The sequence below is a fragment of the Ornithorhynchus anatinus genome, chromosome 5 (assembly GCF_004115215.2).
Source record: "Ornithorhynchus anatinus isolate Pmale09 chromosome 5, mOrnAna1.pri.v4, whole genome shotgun sequence".
Taxonomy (NCBI): Eukaryota; Metazoa; Chordata; class Mammalia; order Monotremata; family Ornithorhynchidae; genus Ornithorhynchus; species Ornithorhynchus anatinus.
The window spans coordinates 20899258-20914673 of record NC_041732.1 but is presented as its reverse complement, the minus strand read 5'-3'; the positions used below and the strand labels follow the sequence as shown (position 1 = coordinate 20914673).

Genomic DNA, 15416 nt, shown 5'->3' with positions numbered 1-15416 from the left:
GTATTTGTAGATTAGATAATTGTAGGCTAGACATTTGTAATCTAGAGATTTGTAGATTAGGGATTTCTAGGCTAGAGATTTGTAGGTTAGGGTTTGTAGGGGAGACGTTTGAAGGTGAGGGATTGGTAAACTCCTGCCCAGTTGGAGTACTGGATTTGGGTGAGGCAATGGGAGAGGGAGACAGTTGTAGAAGGAGGCCACAGCTATGCTTTTCCTAATTTGCTTCTCCTCTTCTTGGGGACTTCCAGACAAACCTAAACTGGACCAATGTCCACGCCATCAACCTGACCCTGGTGAACGTGACCAGTGAGGACAACGGCTTCTCCCTGACCTGCATCGCTGAGAATGTGGTGGGCATGAGCAATGCCAGCGTGGCGCTCACCGTCTACTGTGAGTGAAAGCACTTTCCCTTCCCTCCACCACCCCCGGCAACCTAGGGCCTGCCCTGAGACCTACCCCTTGGGCTCAGTTAGGGATTGCAGAGGGAGGGTGGAAGGAGAAGAGGGAGTGGTGCGATGAGTCAGGAAAACTCCACTTCCACTCCCTGGCATGTGGGACATCCATTTTGGTACCAGCTGACGGTGCTGCAGTGAAGCACCATCTAGCAAGTGACCCACTCTGGTTCTGGAGTGCTTGCTTCCAACTCAGTTACCAAAAAGGTAGCTCCTTCCAGCCCTCATGGTATCAGCTAGTGGTATCCCTAGGGACCGATGGAGCTGGTCTAAACCCCCGAATTGTAACAGCTCTCTGCAGTGCTGGGTGGTGCCCCCTGGAGGTGGGGCAAAGGGGGGTGCCAGCTCTGAGAGGATTCTTCCTCCATCAGATCCCCCCCGCGTGGTGAGCCTGGAGGAGCCTGAGGTGCGCTTGGAGCACTGTATAGAGTTTGTCGTGCGGGCCAACCCGCCCCCGACCCTGTATTGGCTGTATAACGGACAGCCCCTGCGTGAGTCAGAGATCATCCGTGTGGAGTTCTACCAGGAGGGCGAGGTGTCTGAGGGCTGCCTGCTCTTCAACAAGCCCACCCACTACAACAACGGAAACTACACCCTCATCGCCCGGAACCAGCTGGGTGCTGCCAACCAGACCATCAGGGGCCACTTCCTCAAGGAGCCCTTCCCAGGTAGGGGGGAGCTCACTCTCCCACTGACCCTTCAGTTGATCAATCCACCGATAACATTTGATTGACAATATCAACCTCTGCCATGGTGCCTCATCTCTTCCAAGGCCATGGGACTGGGAAGTCCACTGATGTGACTTCCTGGGGGTGAAGAGCCCAGAGAGACCAGGGTCTCTGCAGCAAAGGGGGAAACTGGCAGAGTTCCTATCTGCCTGTATAGCCACAGGACAGGAGGGTCTATGGGGTGGATGGAGAAGTGTGTGACAGGGAAATGTGAAGAAGGGGGAAGCCATGTGGCCTAGTGGAAAGAGCCCAGGTCTGAGTGTCAGAGGACCTGGGTTCTAGTCCTGGTTCATTTGTAATGATAATAATAATAATTGTGGTATTTAAGTGCTTACTGTGTGCCGGGTACTGAACTAAGCGCTGGGGTGGATTCAAGCAAATTGGGTTGGACACAGTCCATGTCCCACGTGGGGCTCCTAATCTCAATCCTCATTTTACAGATGAGGTTACTGAAGCACAGAGAAGTAAAGTGATTTGCTCAGGGACATGCAAGAGACAAGTGGCGTAGCCAGGATTAGAATTCATCATCTCCTGACTTCGAGGCCCTTGCTCTAGCCACTATGCCATGCTGCATGCTGGTAAAATGTTCACCCTCCTACTTAGATTGTGAGCCCCAAATGGGATGGGGAATGTGTCCAGCTGATTATGTTGTATCTATCCCAGTGCTTAGTACAGTGTTTGGAACATAATATGCACTTAAAAATACCATCATCATTATTGTTATCATTATTATTATTTTTATTATTATTGTTGAGTGGTGGGTCGGGGGGAAGGAGAAGTGGAGAAGTCAGTGGGGAAGTGGTATAGGTGTGGTTCCCATCTGGGGCAAAAACCCAGGTTTTTCTTCTGCCAAATCAGAAAAGGGGACTCATAAATTTGGAACCTTCAATGTTAAGGCAGACTGAAATGTGGCTCAGGTACTGTTCTGCAATTGGGAGTCCCTGGATCTCGTGAGCCTTCACCAGTCTGTGACTCTAACAGTAGAGAGGAAAAAGGAAGGTGTGACTCAGGAAATGAGGGTCCAGACACCATAATCTAGATGTTCTCTGGCTGTTGATGACCAAGATGGACTTCACAGGGTGTTCATTCCAGGAGCCCTATTTTAGCTTAGTGCCAAAGGGCATGACTAAAAGCCTGGGAGGGAAGGGGAAAAAGATTGAACGTCTGAAAAATCCTTGCTAGTAAACTCATAGGGACTACTGGACCCTCTCTGGGAGCAGTTGGGAGAGGTTTGCCTGCTGGAGATATCCTTCCTCAGCTGCTGGTTCTAAGAAGGATGTATTTTCCAGAATACAGTGCTCTTCTGCCATTTTGTTGGTCATGGTCCATGGTTCATGGTCCATATGGCTGGATTTTTAGCCTCTGACAATGGCACCAGTAGTCCACTGGCCCTCTAGGACTTCCATTAAGATTAGGGATGGATCTTCTAACAACCCTAATTTTTCCCCTACATCTCTTATAATAGTTTCAGTCAAGTTTACCTTTGGTTGGAAGGTAACACTCCTGACAGTGAGACTACATCCATGAGTGAGAGGATCTTCTAGAGACTAACTCTGACCCACTTGATCCATGAATTTAAAATAATACATCTTTTCTGATCTGGCCCCTTGCCACTTGGGTGAGTGTTGCTCAGTCACTGATGGCTAAGAAGGAAAAGTATCTCCTACTGACTGCAGGACAGGCACTTGAGTTGATTTTGTAGTAATGGTGATGGCTTGCTCTAAACCATCCCCCTTCTTTTGCCTCGTCCCCCTCCACATTGTGAGGTGGCAGGTAAGGAGAGCAGAAGCAGCTTCTCCTTAAAATATCTCTAAGAAAGCAGACCCCACCATGCCCATCCCTATTTGGACTTCTCTGTTGAGTCTGATTTTCAGCTTGGCTTAGCTACGGTTGGGCCACAGGGAATGTGTGGTTGGGGAGTTTTCTGGCATCCATCATGTATGTTTAAGACTTGTTCTGTTCCTTGTTTTTTTTTTTTGCCCCCCATCACCTTCAACCTTCTTTGGGAGTGCGCCCCACCGCCCTGACTCCTGATCCTGATTGAGGGACTTGGTGAATAGTAGTTCTGGATTCACCCTGTCCAAATTATCAGTCAGTCAATCATTTCTATTGAACATTTGCTGTGTGCAGAGCACAGTACTCAGTGCTTTGGGAGAGTACAATACAACAGTAAACAGACACATTCCCTGCCCACAAAGAGCTCACGGTCTGTTTGGTCAATTTAAATCATATCCCTTCTCAGCTTGGTTCTAGACAACCCAGAGCATTCTGGGAGCAGAAGGGGCTGCTTTTTCATTTGGAGCTCAGGGGCGATTTAGGAGAAGGGACTTTGGGGGATAGTGGATCAGTGAGGATTGGGAAGGACCAGACTTCAAAGAGGAGTAGGTCAGAAGCCACCTTGGGTGGGGGGGGGTCTTCTCAGCCCTGACTCGTCGCTCTTGGGTTTTATTAGAGACCGGTAGTGAATGAGGAAGGGAGTCCAGCTCAGAGAACTAAGTAGTCTTTACTCCTGTCGCATGAGTGAAATGGGTACCTATGTGCCTAGGAATTGGTAACCTTAGGGGCTTTTTCTGAATCTGAGTTCCACTTCCTGTCTTGCCACAGATGGCGAGACTGATGTGTCAAGGCAAGCTCTGCTTCGAGGAGCAGCACACCCTAGTGAAAAGAGCACAGGGTCAGGAATCAGAAGAACCGAGTTCTAATCCCAGCTCCTCCACTTGTCCACTGTGTGACCTTTGGCAAGTCCCTGACTTCTCTTGGCCTCATTTTCTTCATCAGTTCTCCCTCTCCCATAGACTGTGAGCCTTGTATGGGACAGTGATAATGTCTGACCTGATTGTCTTGGGTCTGCCCCAGTGCTTAGTATGCTTAATAAGTGCTTAACAAATGCCACAAGTATTATTATTATTTTTAGGGGGTATCGTGGGGAACTCTGTTATGGCCAGGCAAAAGTTGAGGTTCTCCATTGCCCTCTGGCCTGATTTTGCTCACCTCCCTTCTCAAGAATGGAACACTAGGGACATGCAGCTGCTCTTTGCAGAGGAGTTCAATTTGAGAGGTCCAGGAGAAAGAAGGGAGTGGCCATTTTATCTCCTCACATCTGCAACCTGACTGAATCTGGCCACTGCTCTGAGAATCAATTTGAGTCCATATGCCATGTGTGCTGCAGGGTAGCCCAAACCCTGTTCCTGCACGCCTACTTCCCCTCACCCCTGGACAACCTCTTATGGCCCAAGCACATCCTAAAGTGTGAATCGAGCCTTCGGTCCCCATTGACTTGACGGGCCCTGTCAGCTCCATTTATCCTCCCTTGCCTGGTTTGGCTAATTCTTCCTGTCAGCAAGTTCTTCTCAGGGAGGGAGCACTGGACAGGGGCCTGAAGATGGGATGAGGATAGAAGCACAGCCCCAGTAGGATTCTGGGAATTACCTGGGCAAGATGGTGCCTGGAGTCAGGCATGAGGGATATGTAGGAACCATGGGAAGCACTCATTTTCTCAGGAAGAAGCCTGGATTGATCCTCCGGTGACGGGGGTGTCTGGGTTACCCTTTCCAGCAGTCATAGGAGCTTTACACGTGTAAATGTTTCCAGATGGCGGTGGAGGATGCAAGCATTTGTAGACTGATTGGCAGAATATAGGGTTCGCAGGCCTGGCTAAAGCATTTGGCTGACGTGAGAAGATTGGCTAATAAATGAGAACCTTATGAAAAGCATACAAATCAGCAGGAACCATCAGCTGACCCCTCAGTCCTCTTCTCCCAGACCATCGAGCTGTGGCTGGCCTCTCCCGGTCAGACCTATGATCACCTCCAGCTCAGAAGGTGGAGGCAGAAGGAATGTCAGAGTCAGACATTGCCGAGTCCTGAGACACTGAAGGCATGAAGATACTCAATTGGATGTGTCCTCCTAACTCCCAGCTTCCCTGCGTATGATGGAGTGCTGTTGGAATTGATTTTCTTCTCGGTGTCTGTTCAGAGGAGGATTTGCTGTTAGGCGGGGCAGAGGGAAGATGAAGATCTTGAGCTTCCTTGTTTAATCTGAGCCCTGGCTCTGCTGGATCTTCAGCTGGGAGCTTGGCAGAGGGTTGCATATGTGGCAAATCCTTTCGGGGAATGGACCAACCAGATTTGGACTTCTTAAAACCCACTGGAGACTGGCAAGTACATGTTGGTGACTAGGCATTAGAGGTGAGGTGCCATCTTCTCATCATGCAGGAACTCCTGACGAATAGCTCTAAGTCCCTCCATCAGTTTTTCCCCTCCATCTCTCCCCCTTATCCGAATTCCCCTCCAGCTACATCTCAGCTCGTACTCTTCACTCCTTTCAGGCCAACCTACTCACTGGGCCTTGCTCTCATCTCTCGCTCACGTTCTCCTTCCTGCCTAGAATTCCTTCCCCCTTCACTTGGGCAGACTGCAGCTCTCCCCATCTTCAAGGCCTTTCTGAAATCACAACTCCTCCGGGAAGACTTTCATGATTAATCCCTCCTTTCTCCAACCCGATTTATTATCATGGTTATTACTTTGCCGGCTTGTTAGCTCAGTAGGTTAGAGCATGGTGCTAATAATGTTCCCGTATGGGCCACTTATCTTCACCATTTAGAATAGTGCTTGACACATAGTAAGCACTAAACAAATATGATTATTATTGTGAAGCATTTGGGATTTGTTACTATATGTCAAACAGTGATTTAAACCCTGGGGTAAATACAAATTAATCAGGTTGGACACAGTCCCGGTCCCACACAGTCTGAGGAGAGATTTCTCCTCCTGTTGCCATGTCACCATTTCCATGTCACCTAAGCACTTCAGAACTCACCCTGACCACTGTCTGCCCCAGCCCTTGTAGCAATTATGTATATTATTTTTAAACTCTGTTGCTTCCTCCCCACTAAATTATTTTAGTGTCTGTCTTCTCAGCGAGACTGTAAGATCCTTGAGGCCAGGGATCATTTATTCTGATTCTATTGTACTATCCCAAGTGCTTAGAGAAGCAGCGTGGCTTAGTGGATAGACCATGGGCCTGGGAGTCAGAACTCTCAATAAACTCTCAATAAATACGATTGAATGAATGAATCAATTTCATGGTCGTTGGGAGTCAGCCACATATCTGCTATGTGAACTTGGACAAGTCACTTAACTTCTCTGACCTTCAGTTCCCTCATCTGTAAAATGGGGATTAAGAATGTGAGCCCCAAGTGGAACAGGGACTGTGTCCAACCTCATTAACTTATATCTACCCCAGTGCTTAGAATAATGCTTGGCACGTAGTAAGCCCTTAACAAGTACCATAGTTATTATAAGGGCTTTGCAGAGCAAGTGCTCAAGCACTACGACGAGAAGCAGCGTGGCTCAGTGGAAAGAGCCTGGGCTTCGGAGGTCATGGGTTCCACTCCCGGCTCTGCCACTTGTCAGCTGTGTGACTGTGGGCAAGTCACTTAACTTCTCTGTGCCTCAGTTTCCTCATCTGTAAAATGGGGATTAACTGTGAGCCTCACGTGGGATGACCTGATTACCCTGTACCTCCCCCAGCACTTAGAACAGTGCTCTGCACATAGTAAGCGCTTAACAAATACCAACATTATTATTACTAGTGATTAAGGGAAACATAGCTTGTGCCCACGTGCTTTGAGACCTGGTAATAGGGTGGCCAGTTTGGCCAGTTGTCTGGTTCTATATCAGACAGTCCAGTATTTAGCTGGCCTGGCCCCTATCAGATGCAGATTTGGCCTAGTGTTTATGCTTTCAGCACAGAATCTCCCTCCCTCCACCTCAGCATCTGCCACTGAGTTCCGCAGACTGGATGTAACGGCCAAGTTCAGAGGGATCCGTCAGGAAAATGCCATAGCTATAGAGTCAGGGCCTCCCAGAGATATTAACAAAAACTATTGTGATATTTGCTAAGCACTTCCTACATGTGCTAAGCACTGGGGCAGATGCAATATAGGCAGTTCAGACTTGTACTGACCACATAGTCCAAGTGAGAGGGAGAATGTGTATCTCATTCCCAGTTTTACAGATAAGGAAACTGAGGCCCAGAGAATTTAAGCGACTTGTCCGAGGCCGAGCAGGGGTTAGATTCTAGGTCTTCTGACTCCCAAGCCCAAGTTCTTTCCATTAGGCCACTTTGCTAAGTGCTGGAGGTAGTTACGAGATAATCAGACACAGCCCCTTTCCCACGTAGGGCTCACAGTCTAAGAAGAAGGAGATCGGGATATCTTCGCAGGGTGGGCGATTGGTCTGGGAGAAGAGGTGGCCTCAGATGATACAGATGGTCCAAATGCCAACTGAAGTAGGTCGTACTGGAGTCACAAGAGGTGCAGGCCTGCCTCAGTTTATCCTCTTCTCCAGATACAGAGACACTAATTTCTCCCACACCATGAGCTGAGAGGTCAAGATCCTGAAACCCCGATGATAGAGAGAAACCAGTGTGGGACTGGTAGGCCCCTGGCCCCGCCCACCAGATAATTTCCTCTACCCTCCATACTGCCAGTCAGATTTGAGTGTTTGCACCTGCCCCTCCCCAGAAGTGGTTAGAGGTGAGCAGGAAAGGTGGGTGACTGGGGGAGGAGTGAGGGACGGGAGCTAGTCTGTTGCCAGGGCAACAGGGGGAGCTGGGTGGGGGACGAGGCGAAGAGATGGCTGACAGATGTAGCTGCTTGGCCGCTTCGGTTTGTATTCATTATGCTAATTGGTTCTTTGTCCTTTTTGCAGAGAGTACGGATAACTTTATCTCATGTAAGTGTGCTTTACCTCTTGTTTTCTAATTATCCAAGTTTTGGGCTTTTGGGAGCACCTGGCTCCACCACTGGGGGAGGGGGAAACTAGAGAATTCAAAGTGAGTATGTGAGGGGGGTGCTTCAGGACCATCAGAGCTCCCTGGGGGCCCTCTGGTGTGCCCAGAGATGCCCCCTATGGGCCAGAGCCGGAGCTTGGAGTTTTGATTTGCTCCAGGGTAATCCTGGAATGACTGCCCACTTCCCTGGCCAGACTTTTGCATGGGTGAGAGAGGGCTGAGCATTCTAGGGAGCAGTGGCAGAGGGACTCAGTGGTTCTAGCATTCCAGGGGGGTTCTAGGCTTGGGGTAAGTTAAGAGGGTTGGGGCTAGAGGGGGTCAGGAGCTCCTTGGGCATTGACGTATTATACTCTCCCATGCTCTGTGGAGTAATCTCTCTTTGTTTCCTTCTGACTCCAGTCTATGAAGTGAGTCCCACGCCTCCCATCACCGTGACCCACAAACCTGAGGAGGATACCTTTGGGGTGAGTCTCATTCCACTTCATGGGAGTAATCTTTCCTGGGGACCAGGATGGGGACTACTGGACGGTTGGGAGGATGCCACTCAGTAGCCCAGATGGGGTGACTATAGATACCTCTCTGCCCTGTTGCTTTTCAAGACTATATAGTTTGAACTTTCCTGGTTATCCAGAAGAGACCTTTTTTAGAGTCCTGGGTGCAGCTATGCTTGCTACACTTTCAAAGGTGGAGGAGAAGCTAAATATAGTCCAGGAAAAAGCAACACCGTTAGGAAAGGAAAAGGAAACAATGACAGTGATGGTATTTATTAACTACTCTGTGCTAAGTTCTCTTTCCCACATGGGTAGTTAGAGATCTTAGTACAAGTGGGTAGAGCTCTTAGCACAGTGCTCAACACATGGTCAGAGCTTAATAAATGCCACTGAGGATGAGAAGCAGGTATCTCATCCTTATTTTATGGATGAGGAAATGGGCTCTAATGAAAGCAGGAGAGATTTCAGGTGGAGACCAGGAAGAATTTTGAGACTGTAAGGATGATCAAACCCTGCAACTGCCTATTAAGGAAAGCATTGGGGATATTTAAGGGAAACAGGTGCTCATCTGTCCCAGAGGGATTAGTCTGGGACACCTGAGAAGGGGCAGAGGTAGAGGCAAGATGAATTTTGTCAAAGTTTCTTCCAATGCGAGAATTGAAGAGTCTGACCCTGACTTTCCATTTTTGACTCCACCAGGTATCCATTGCCGTTGGACTTGCAGCTTTTGCCTGTGTCTTGTTGGTGGTCCTCTTTATCATGATCAACAAATATGGCCGCCGGTCCAAGTTTGGCATGAAAGGTATGCCGGGATTTCTATTCACCAGAAGGGAGTGCCATTGGGAAAAGCCATCTCCTCTGCCGGCAAGATGCCATTTCTGTCCCCAATTTGGGAACCAAACTGGTGGCCGGGCCACTGGGGCCTCTCTGGGGATCCTGGCTCTTTTGCGGTCATCATGTTGTTGCACTGAGGCAGTGATATTTGTAAAAGCCGATGTCTGGGTGGCAGTGTTGCTTAGCACTGGATGAATGTGTTTGTTGTTGGTTTGGGATGGAAATGGCTTGGGGGAGGGTCTGGTTCTACGTGCAGGAGGATGTGGTTAGGGGGGCTCTTTCTTCCTGCTGATGTTGCTCAAAACAATTTTCCAGCTACTTGGCTGCACCCTACCCAGGGGGTGCAGTGAGGGTGAGGGACTGAGCAGGCCAAATGGGCCTGGCCCTTGACTCCCTCACCAAGGAGTTGTCATGGCATGTTGCTCCACTGAGGGCCTTGGGCTGATGCCGAGAGCAACAGGCTCGCTAAGACCGCTGGCCCATTCCCATGACATCCGCCTCGTTCAGGTCCAGGGCCCGAACTTGGGCCCAGGCCAAGGCAGAAACCCAGGGCTTGTGGGAAGTGGGGAGGAGAGGGGGGATTCCGGTGGTGTGAGTGAGGCACTGACCCTGAAGGGCTGCCTTTGGGGGATGCCGGAATTGGGAAGTGGCCGTGGATGGCCTCTAGGCCCCGTGGATCTGTTAAGGTGTTAAGGCTGGGTCCAGATTGCCATCTTCCAAGCGAGAACCTTGGGTGGCTGGGGGCATTCCTTCAGGCGTGTGCAAGGTGAGAGCATCTGAACCCCTTGGAATGCTTGGACCTGCCACCCCCTGGGCAGTGGGCCCAGAGTCTTGTGGTTCCATGGGGAAGCCAGACCTGCTCCAGTGAGGGAACTTGTCTCTGCCTTGACAGTGTTCTGATGTGGCTTCATCTGGCAGAATTTAAAAATGGAAAAATGCATCGCGGGAGGAAATTGGCTGGAGGAGAGAGGCTGTTGCCTGAGAGATGGTCTGGGGAGAATCCAGAGTGAGGGCCAGGGAGCTGCCAGGATCCTGAAGTGGTCAGGAGCAGGCCTGAGGGGTCAGGGACCAGGCAGAGGACCTCCTGGAGGTGCTGCTGGAGTGGGATGGGGCAGGGCTTCAGGGTGAGAAAGGTGTGGAAGCCTTCTGTTCTTCCCTGTTTCCTCCCTGTGCCCTGTGAAGGGAGATGGGCGCATCTGTTGTCAGAGGGAGCATGCCAGCTGCCCTGTCCCTCTCCACTCCACTCCAGGAGCAGGGGGAAGCTGGATCACCCCCAGACGAGGCCACGCCCACTGCTTGGCAGAACTGCCAGAACACTTATTTTTTCCTGTTAATTGTCACCAGGCTCTGAGAATGGCATGTTCCCGTGCTGCGAAAAAATGGCTCTGCCCGCTGGGGTGGCCCTGCTGCGCTGTGCTGCACTAAAGGGCAATCCTCTTCCCCTCTTTTCTCCTGCTCCTCTCCCTCCTGCTCCTCCTTCTCCTCCCTGTCTTCTTCCTTCTCCTCACTCTCCTCCTCTTCCTCTGCCTAGACCCAACGCCTGGGCTGAGCCTCCTGCAGGCTTTGGTTGAGAAGAGCAGGTCTGGGCTGGCAAGGTTGAAGGAAGATGTGAGGGTAGGCAGAACTCTCTTCCTGCTCTCTGAACTCCAGGCCAGACACCCCCATGAAGTTGTGGAAGTGGGCTTAAGGGTCTGGATCCTGAGGAAGCAGTCAGTAACAGGAGAGAAGTCAGGTGGGGCTAGTCCCAGTGGGACAGTCAGGGATCTTTGTGCCAGGTGACCCGGCTTTTAGTCACAGCTCAGCCACTGGCCTGCTGAGTGACGTCGGCTGTTTTGCTTTACCTCTCTAGGCCTTGTTTTCCTGATTTGTAAAATGGGGATAACAACTACTTCTCCCTTCCTTACAGGGAGGTTTTGGAAATGCAGTGAGCTTATTGATATGAAAATGTTTCAAAAGCTTTAACTAAATTCAAGGTGGTATTATTGTGGGTGAGATTGTGGGGGGCTGCTACAAAGTGGGTCCCCTAATAGGAACACCAGAGGCTTTCTTTTGTCATCACTCAGTCCTGGGGCCTGGGTCTCTGGAGGATGGGGGAAAGGAGAAAATCTTGTGCCTCCACTTGCCTTCGTTAGGTGAAGTCATTGGTTGGGTGGAGACGGAGGCTTGGTGAGAAAGAAGATCCACAAAGTCTTGCAGGGTCTCAGCCAGTTGAGGTTGTGTCATGGTGCGATGTGGGTGCTGACTGAGTCTTCCCAGATCTCTCCCTGCCATTAGCTGTCACTTCCCCCGAACCAGTCAATCAATCAATGGGATTTATTGAGGGCTCGCTGTGTGCAGAACACTGTTCTAAGCACATAGGAGAGGGCAATGGCATTGGTATATATGCTCCCTGCCTTCAAGGAGCACTATACCCATTAAATTTTAAGATCCTCCCACTAGGTTTTAAGCTTCTTGAGGACAGCGGGCTACCTAAGCCAATCTGTGTTGACACAGGGAGAGATGGAGGGACTTGGGATGAGAACAGGAGGCCTGAGGTGATAGGATCCAGGTCCCCAGTACTGCCTCCCCACCACCTCCCCACAAAATGCCAGCATGTTAGCAAAAGGTACCAAACCCACTCATCCCCCACAGTGCCAAGAAAAGACTTGTCCCACTAGACTGTAAGCTCCTCCTCTAGAATATAAGCTCTCTGAGGGCAGGGATCATGTCTACTGACTCTATTGTATCGTTCTCTTCTGAGCACTTAGTACAGTGCTCGCAAGAGTAGAGTATTTCCATAAATAGACGGCAACTGCCATCTGGCCAGATTACAGAATCCTCCCAAGTCCTAATTTCTAGGGGATTGGCTCTTGCTAAGGGATTTTCGGTAGCACACATCAAGAAGTGCAGTTATCCTCCAATCAATCAATCGATCAGTGGTATTTATTGAGTGCTTCATTTGTTCTGAGCACCGTACTAATGTACTAATGGGAGAGTACAATACAACAGAATTAGAGGACAGGTTCCCTGCCCATAGCGATCTTACAGTCCAGAGGGAGCTTACAGTTTAGAAGGATTGTAATAGTGTGTCTTGACCCTGGAGGGTGGCTGACCCCTGACTTCTCACGCAGAGGTGGCTCAGGGTCCTTGGAAACAGGCCCTCCTTTTGGCTACACCGGATTGTAAATAGGTTTCTAGTTGGAAATTCTGGAATGGGGTAGACTTGGTTTTTCACCTGGGCATCTTCAAATGTCATCAGATTGTTTCCAACCCACAGAGGCTCCAAAAGATACACCATCTTCAGAAGATGGGACTCCATCTTCTGTCATAAAGCCATTCTAGTATGTGTATCCACAGAATTTTTTTTGGTAAAGACACAGATGTGGTTTACCATTGCTTTCTTCCATGCTGTAAAAAAACTCGAGTCTCTGCCGTTGTCTTTGATTTGTTCACTTGAGCATCCTCTTTTGACTCTTTCCCAAGACGCTGCTTCCCAGCACAGGTGAATCGACTTTGACACTTCGGATTAGACCTTTCCATTCTGGGTAGCCCTATATGACATAGCTCTAAGCTTCATCAGTGTACGCAAACTCTATTGCCATGATAAGGCATTGATTCAAAAATTGAGAACCAGCATGGCCTAGTGGAAAGTGCATGGGCTTGGGAATCAGGGGGCGTAATCCCACTTCCACTACTTATCTGCTGTGTGACCTTAGGCGAGTCACAGAACTTCTCTAGGCCTCAGTTCCCTCATTTACAAAATGGAAAGTCAATACTTGTTCTCCATCTTAGACTGTGAGCCCCATGTGGGACCTGGTTATCTTGTATCTAACACAGAACTCAGTATACTGCTTGACACACAGTAAGTCCTTAAATATTGCAGTAACAATAATAATAATCATGATCATTATAATGATTATTATGGTATCTCAGGTCAGAAAAACTTAGAGGCCTGTGAGAGCAGTTGTAATTTATTTTAATGTCTGTCTTCTTCTCTAGATTGTAAGCTCATTATGGACAGGGGACATATCTACCAACTTTGTCTCCCAAGTATTTAGTACAGTGGTCTACACACAGCACTCAATAAATGCCGTTGATTAATTGGTTGAAAGGGGAGTTTGAGTAAGACAGTGATGGGACGGGGAACTGAGGGAAAGAGATGGCTTGAAAGCAAAGTAAGGCCTGGCCTCCCATCATTGTAGGTAAGTAGAGGAGCTGGACAAAAGATGCAGGCGTCCTGGCTCCCTAGGCTGCCATTTTCACTGTTGAAATCCCACCTCCCTGTACTAGGTCACTGGATGGAAAAAGCATGGCTCCATGAGGCAGGAGATGTGTTCCTGGACTATTTGGTTGGGTTTTTTTGTTTGTTTTTATGATATTTTATTTTAAGGGCTCACTATGTGCCAGACACTACTAAATCACTAGGGTAGGTACTAGCTAATCAGGTAGGACACAGTATGTGTCCCACAGAAGAGGTAACTGAGGCACAGAGAAATGATGTGACTTGCCCAAGGTCACACAGCAGACAAGTGATGGAGTGGGGTTTAGAACCTATGTCCTTCAGACTCCCAGGCCCATGCTCTATCCATTAGGCCACACTTCTTCTCTTGCATCACTTACCCTCTCTGTCTCTCCCTCCACATCTGTAAATGAGGGTAAGACTTCCTAGCTCATAGAGAGGATAAACTGATGTGATAGCAGTTTGAAAAAGCAAAACACTGCACACATTCAGGATGATACTGTTATTGTATTACTAATATAATTTACTTTTACCCCTCCCTTAAACTATGAGGCCCACATGGGACAGGGATGGTGTCAGACCTGATGATCTTGTACCTACCTTAGAGCTCAGCACAGTGCTTGGCAAATCTCATGATTACTATTATCATTAACAATAATTATAATAATAATAATGTTGACATTTCCAGACCTTTGCTCTGCTCAGGCCTAGAGTGGTTCCCTGAATGATCAGGTCAAGCCAGAGAGCTTTGAGGCCAGAAGAAGGAAGAGAGAGGAGAGTCCTTGGGTGGAGCTCATTAGCTACTTCAAACCAAAAGGCTCTTGTGGGACATTCTCTCCCTGACCCAGCCATCATACACTAGGAACCCCTTCCCGCCTCCTGGGTCCAGAGTGGTACATGTAGTGTCCAGGTCCCTGCATTGGTGGCTGGGAGATGCTGTGCTGTCTTTGTACGTACATGAGGTAAATTGGTATGGATGGCCCAGTACCTCTTGGAACTTCAGTGTTCTCAGGAGGGCAATCTTCTCATCCCCCAGGGCTCCCTCGAGGGTGAACTGGGCCCTTCCTCCCCCATAACCCTGACTCCCCTACTTGGTCAGCAATCCATCAACTGATCATTCAATCCATGGTATTGATTGAACACTTACTGTGTGCAGAGCACTGTGTAGGTACTTGGGAGAGTTCAGTACACTAGGGTCGGTAGACACGTTCCCTGACTTGAAGGCTCTTACAGTTCAGAAGGGGAGGCAGACATTAAAATAAATTACAGATAGGGGAAATGGCAGCACTTTTTCATAAGTGCTGTGGGGCTGAGCTGGGGGTGAATATCAAAGTGCATAAGGGATACAGGCCCAAGTACATAGGCGATGCAGAAGAGGGGGTAAATTGGGGAAATGAGGGCATAGTCAGGGAGAGCCTCTTGGAGGAGATGTGATTTTAGTGGGGTTTTGAAGATGAGAAGCGTGGCAGTCTGTCAGATATGAAGTGGGAAGGAGTTCGAGGACACAGGGAGGACATAAGCAAGGGGTCAGGCAGACGTGATTGAAGTAGAGGGAGCGGGTTGGTGTTAGAAGAGGGGCATGTGTAGACTGAGTTATAATAAGAGATCATTCATTCATTCAATCAATCGTATTTATTGAGCTCTTACTGTGTGCAGAGCACTGTACTAAGTGCTTAAAAAGTACAATTCAGCAACAAATAGAGACAATCCCTACCCAACAATGGTCTCACAGTCTAGAAGAGGGGAGACAGGCAACAAAACAAAACAAGTTAACAGGCATCAATAGCATCAATATAAATAAATAGAATTATAGATATATACACATCATTAATAAAATAGAATAATAAATATGTGTATATATATACACAAGTGCTGTGGCACAGGGTGGGGGTTAGAG

The 15416-nt window shown here is 48.9% G+C and overlaps 1 protein-coding gene across 2 annotated transcripts in view; it reads left to right on the top strand.

Annotated features, from left to right (window-relative positions):
• Positions 1-15416, top strand: part of NTRK3 (neurotrophic receptor tyrosine kinase 3) — a 364188-nt gene that overhangs the window by 122439 nt on the left and 226333 nt on the right. For both annotated transcript variants that reach the window (XM_029065746.2, XM_029065747.2), the window contains exons 7-11: positions 249-390; positions 824-1120; positions 7894-7917; positions 8375-8439; positions 9166-9268. In XM_029065746.2, the coding sequence (XP_028921579.1) occupies positions 249-390; positions 824-1120; positions 7894-7917; positions 8375-8439; positions 9166-9268 (631 nt within the window). The remainder of the gene's footprint in view (positions 1-248; positions 391-823; positions 1121-7893; positions 7918-8374; positions 8440-9165; positions 9269-15416) is intronic.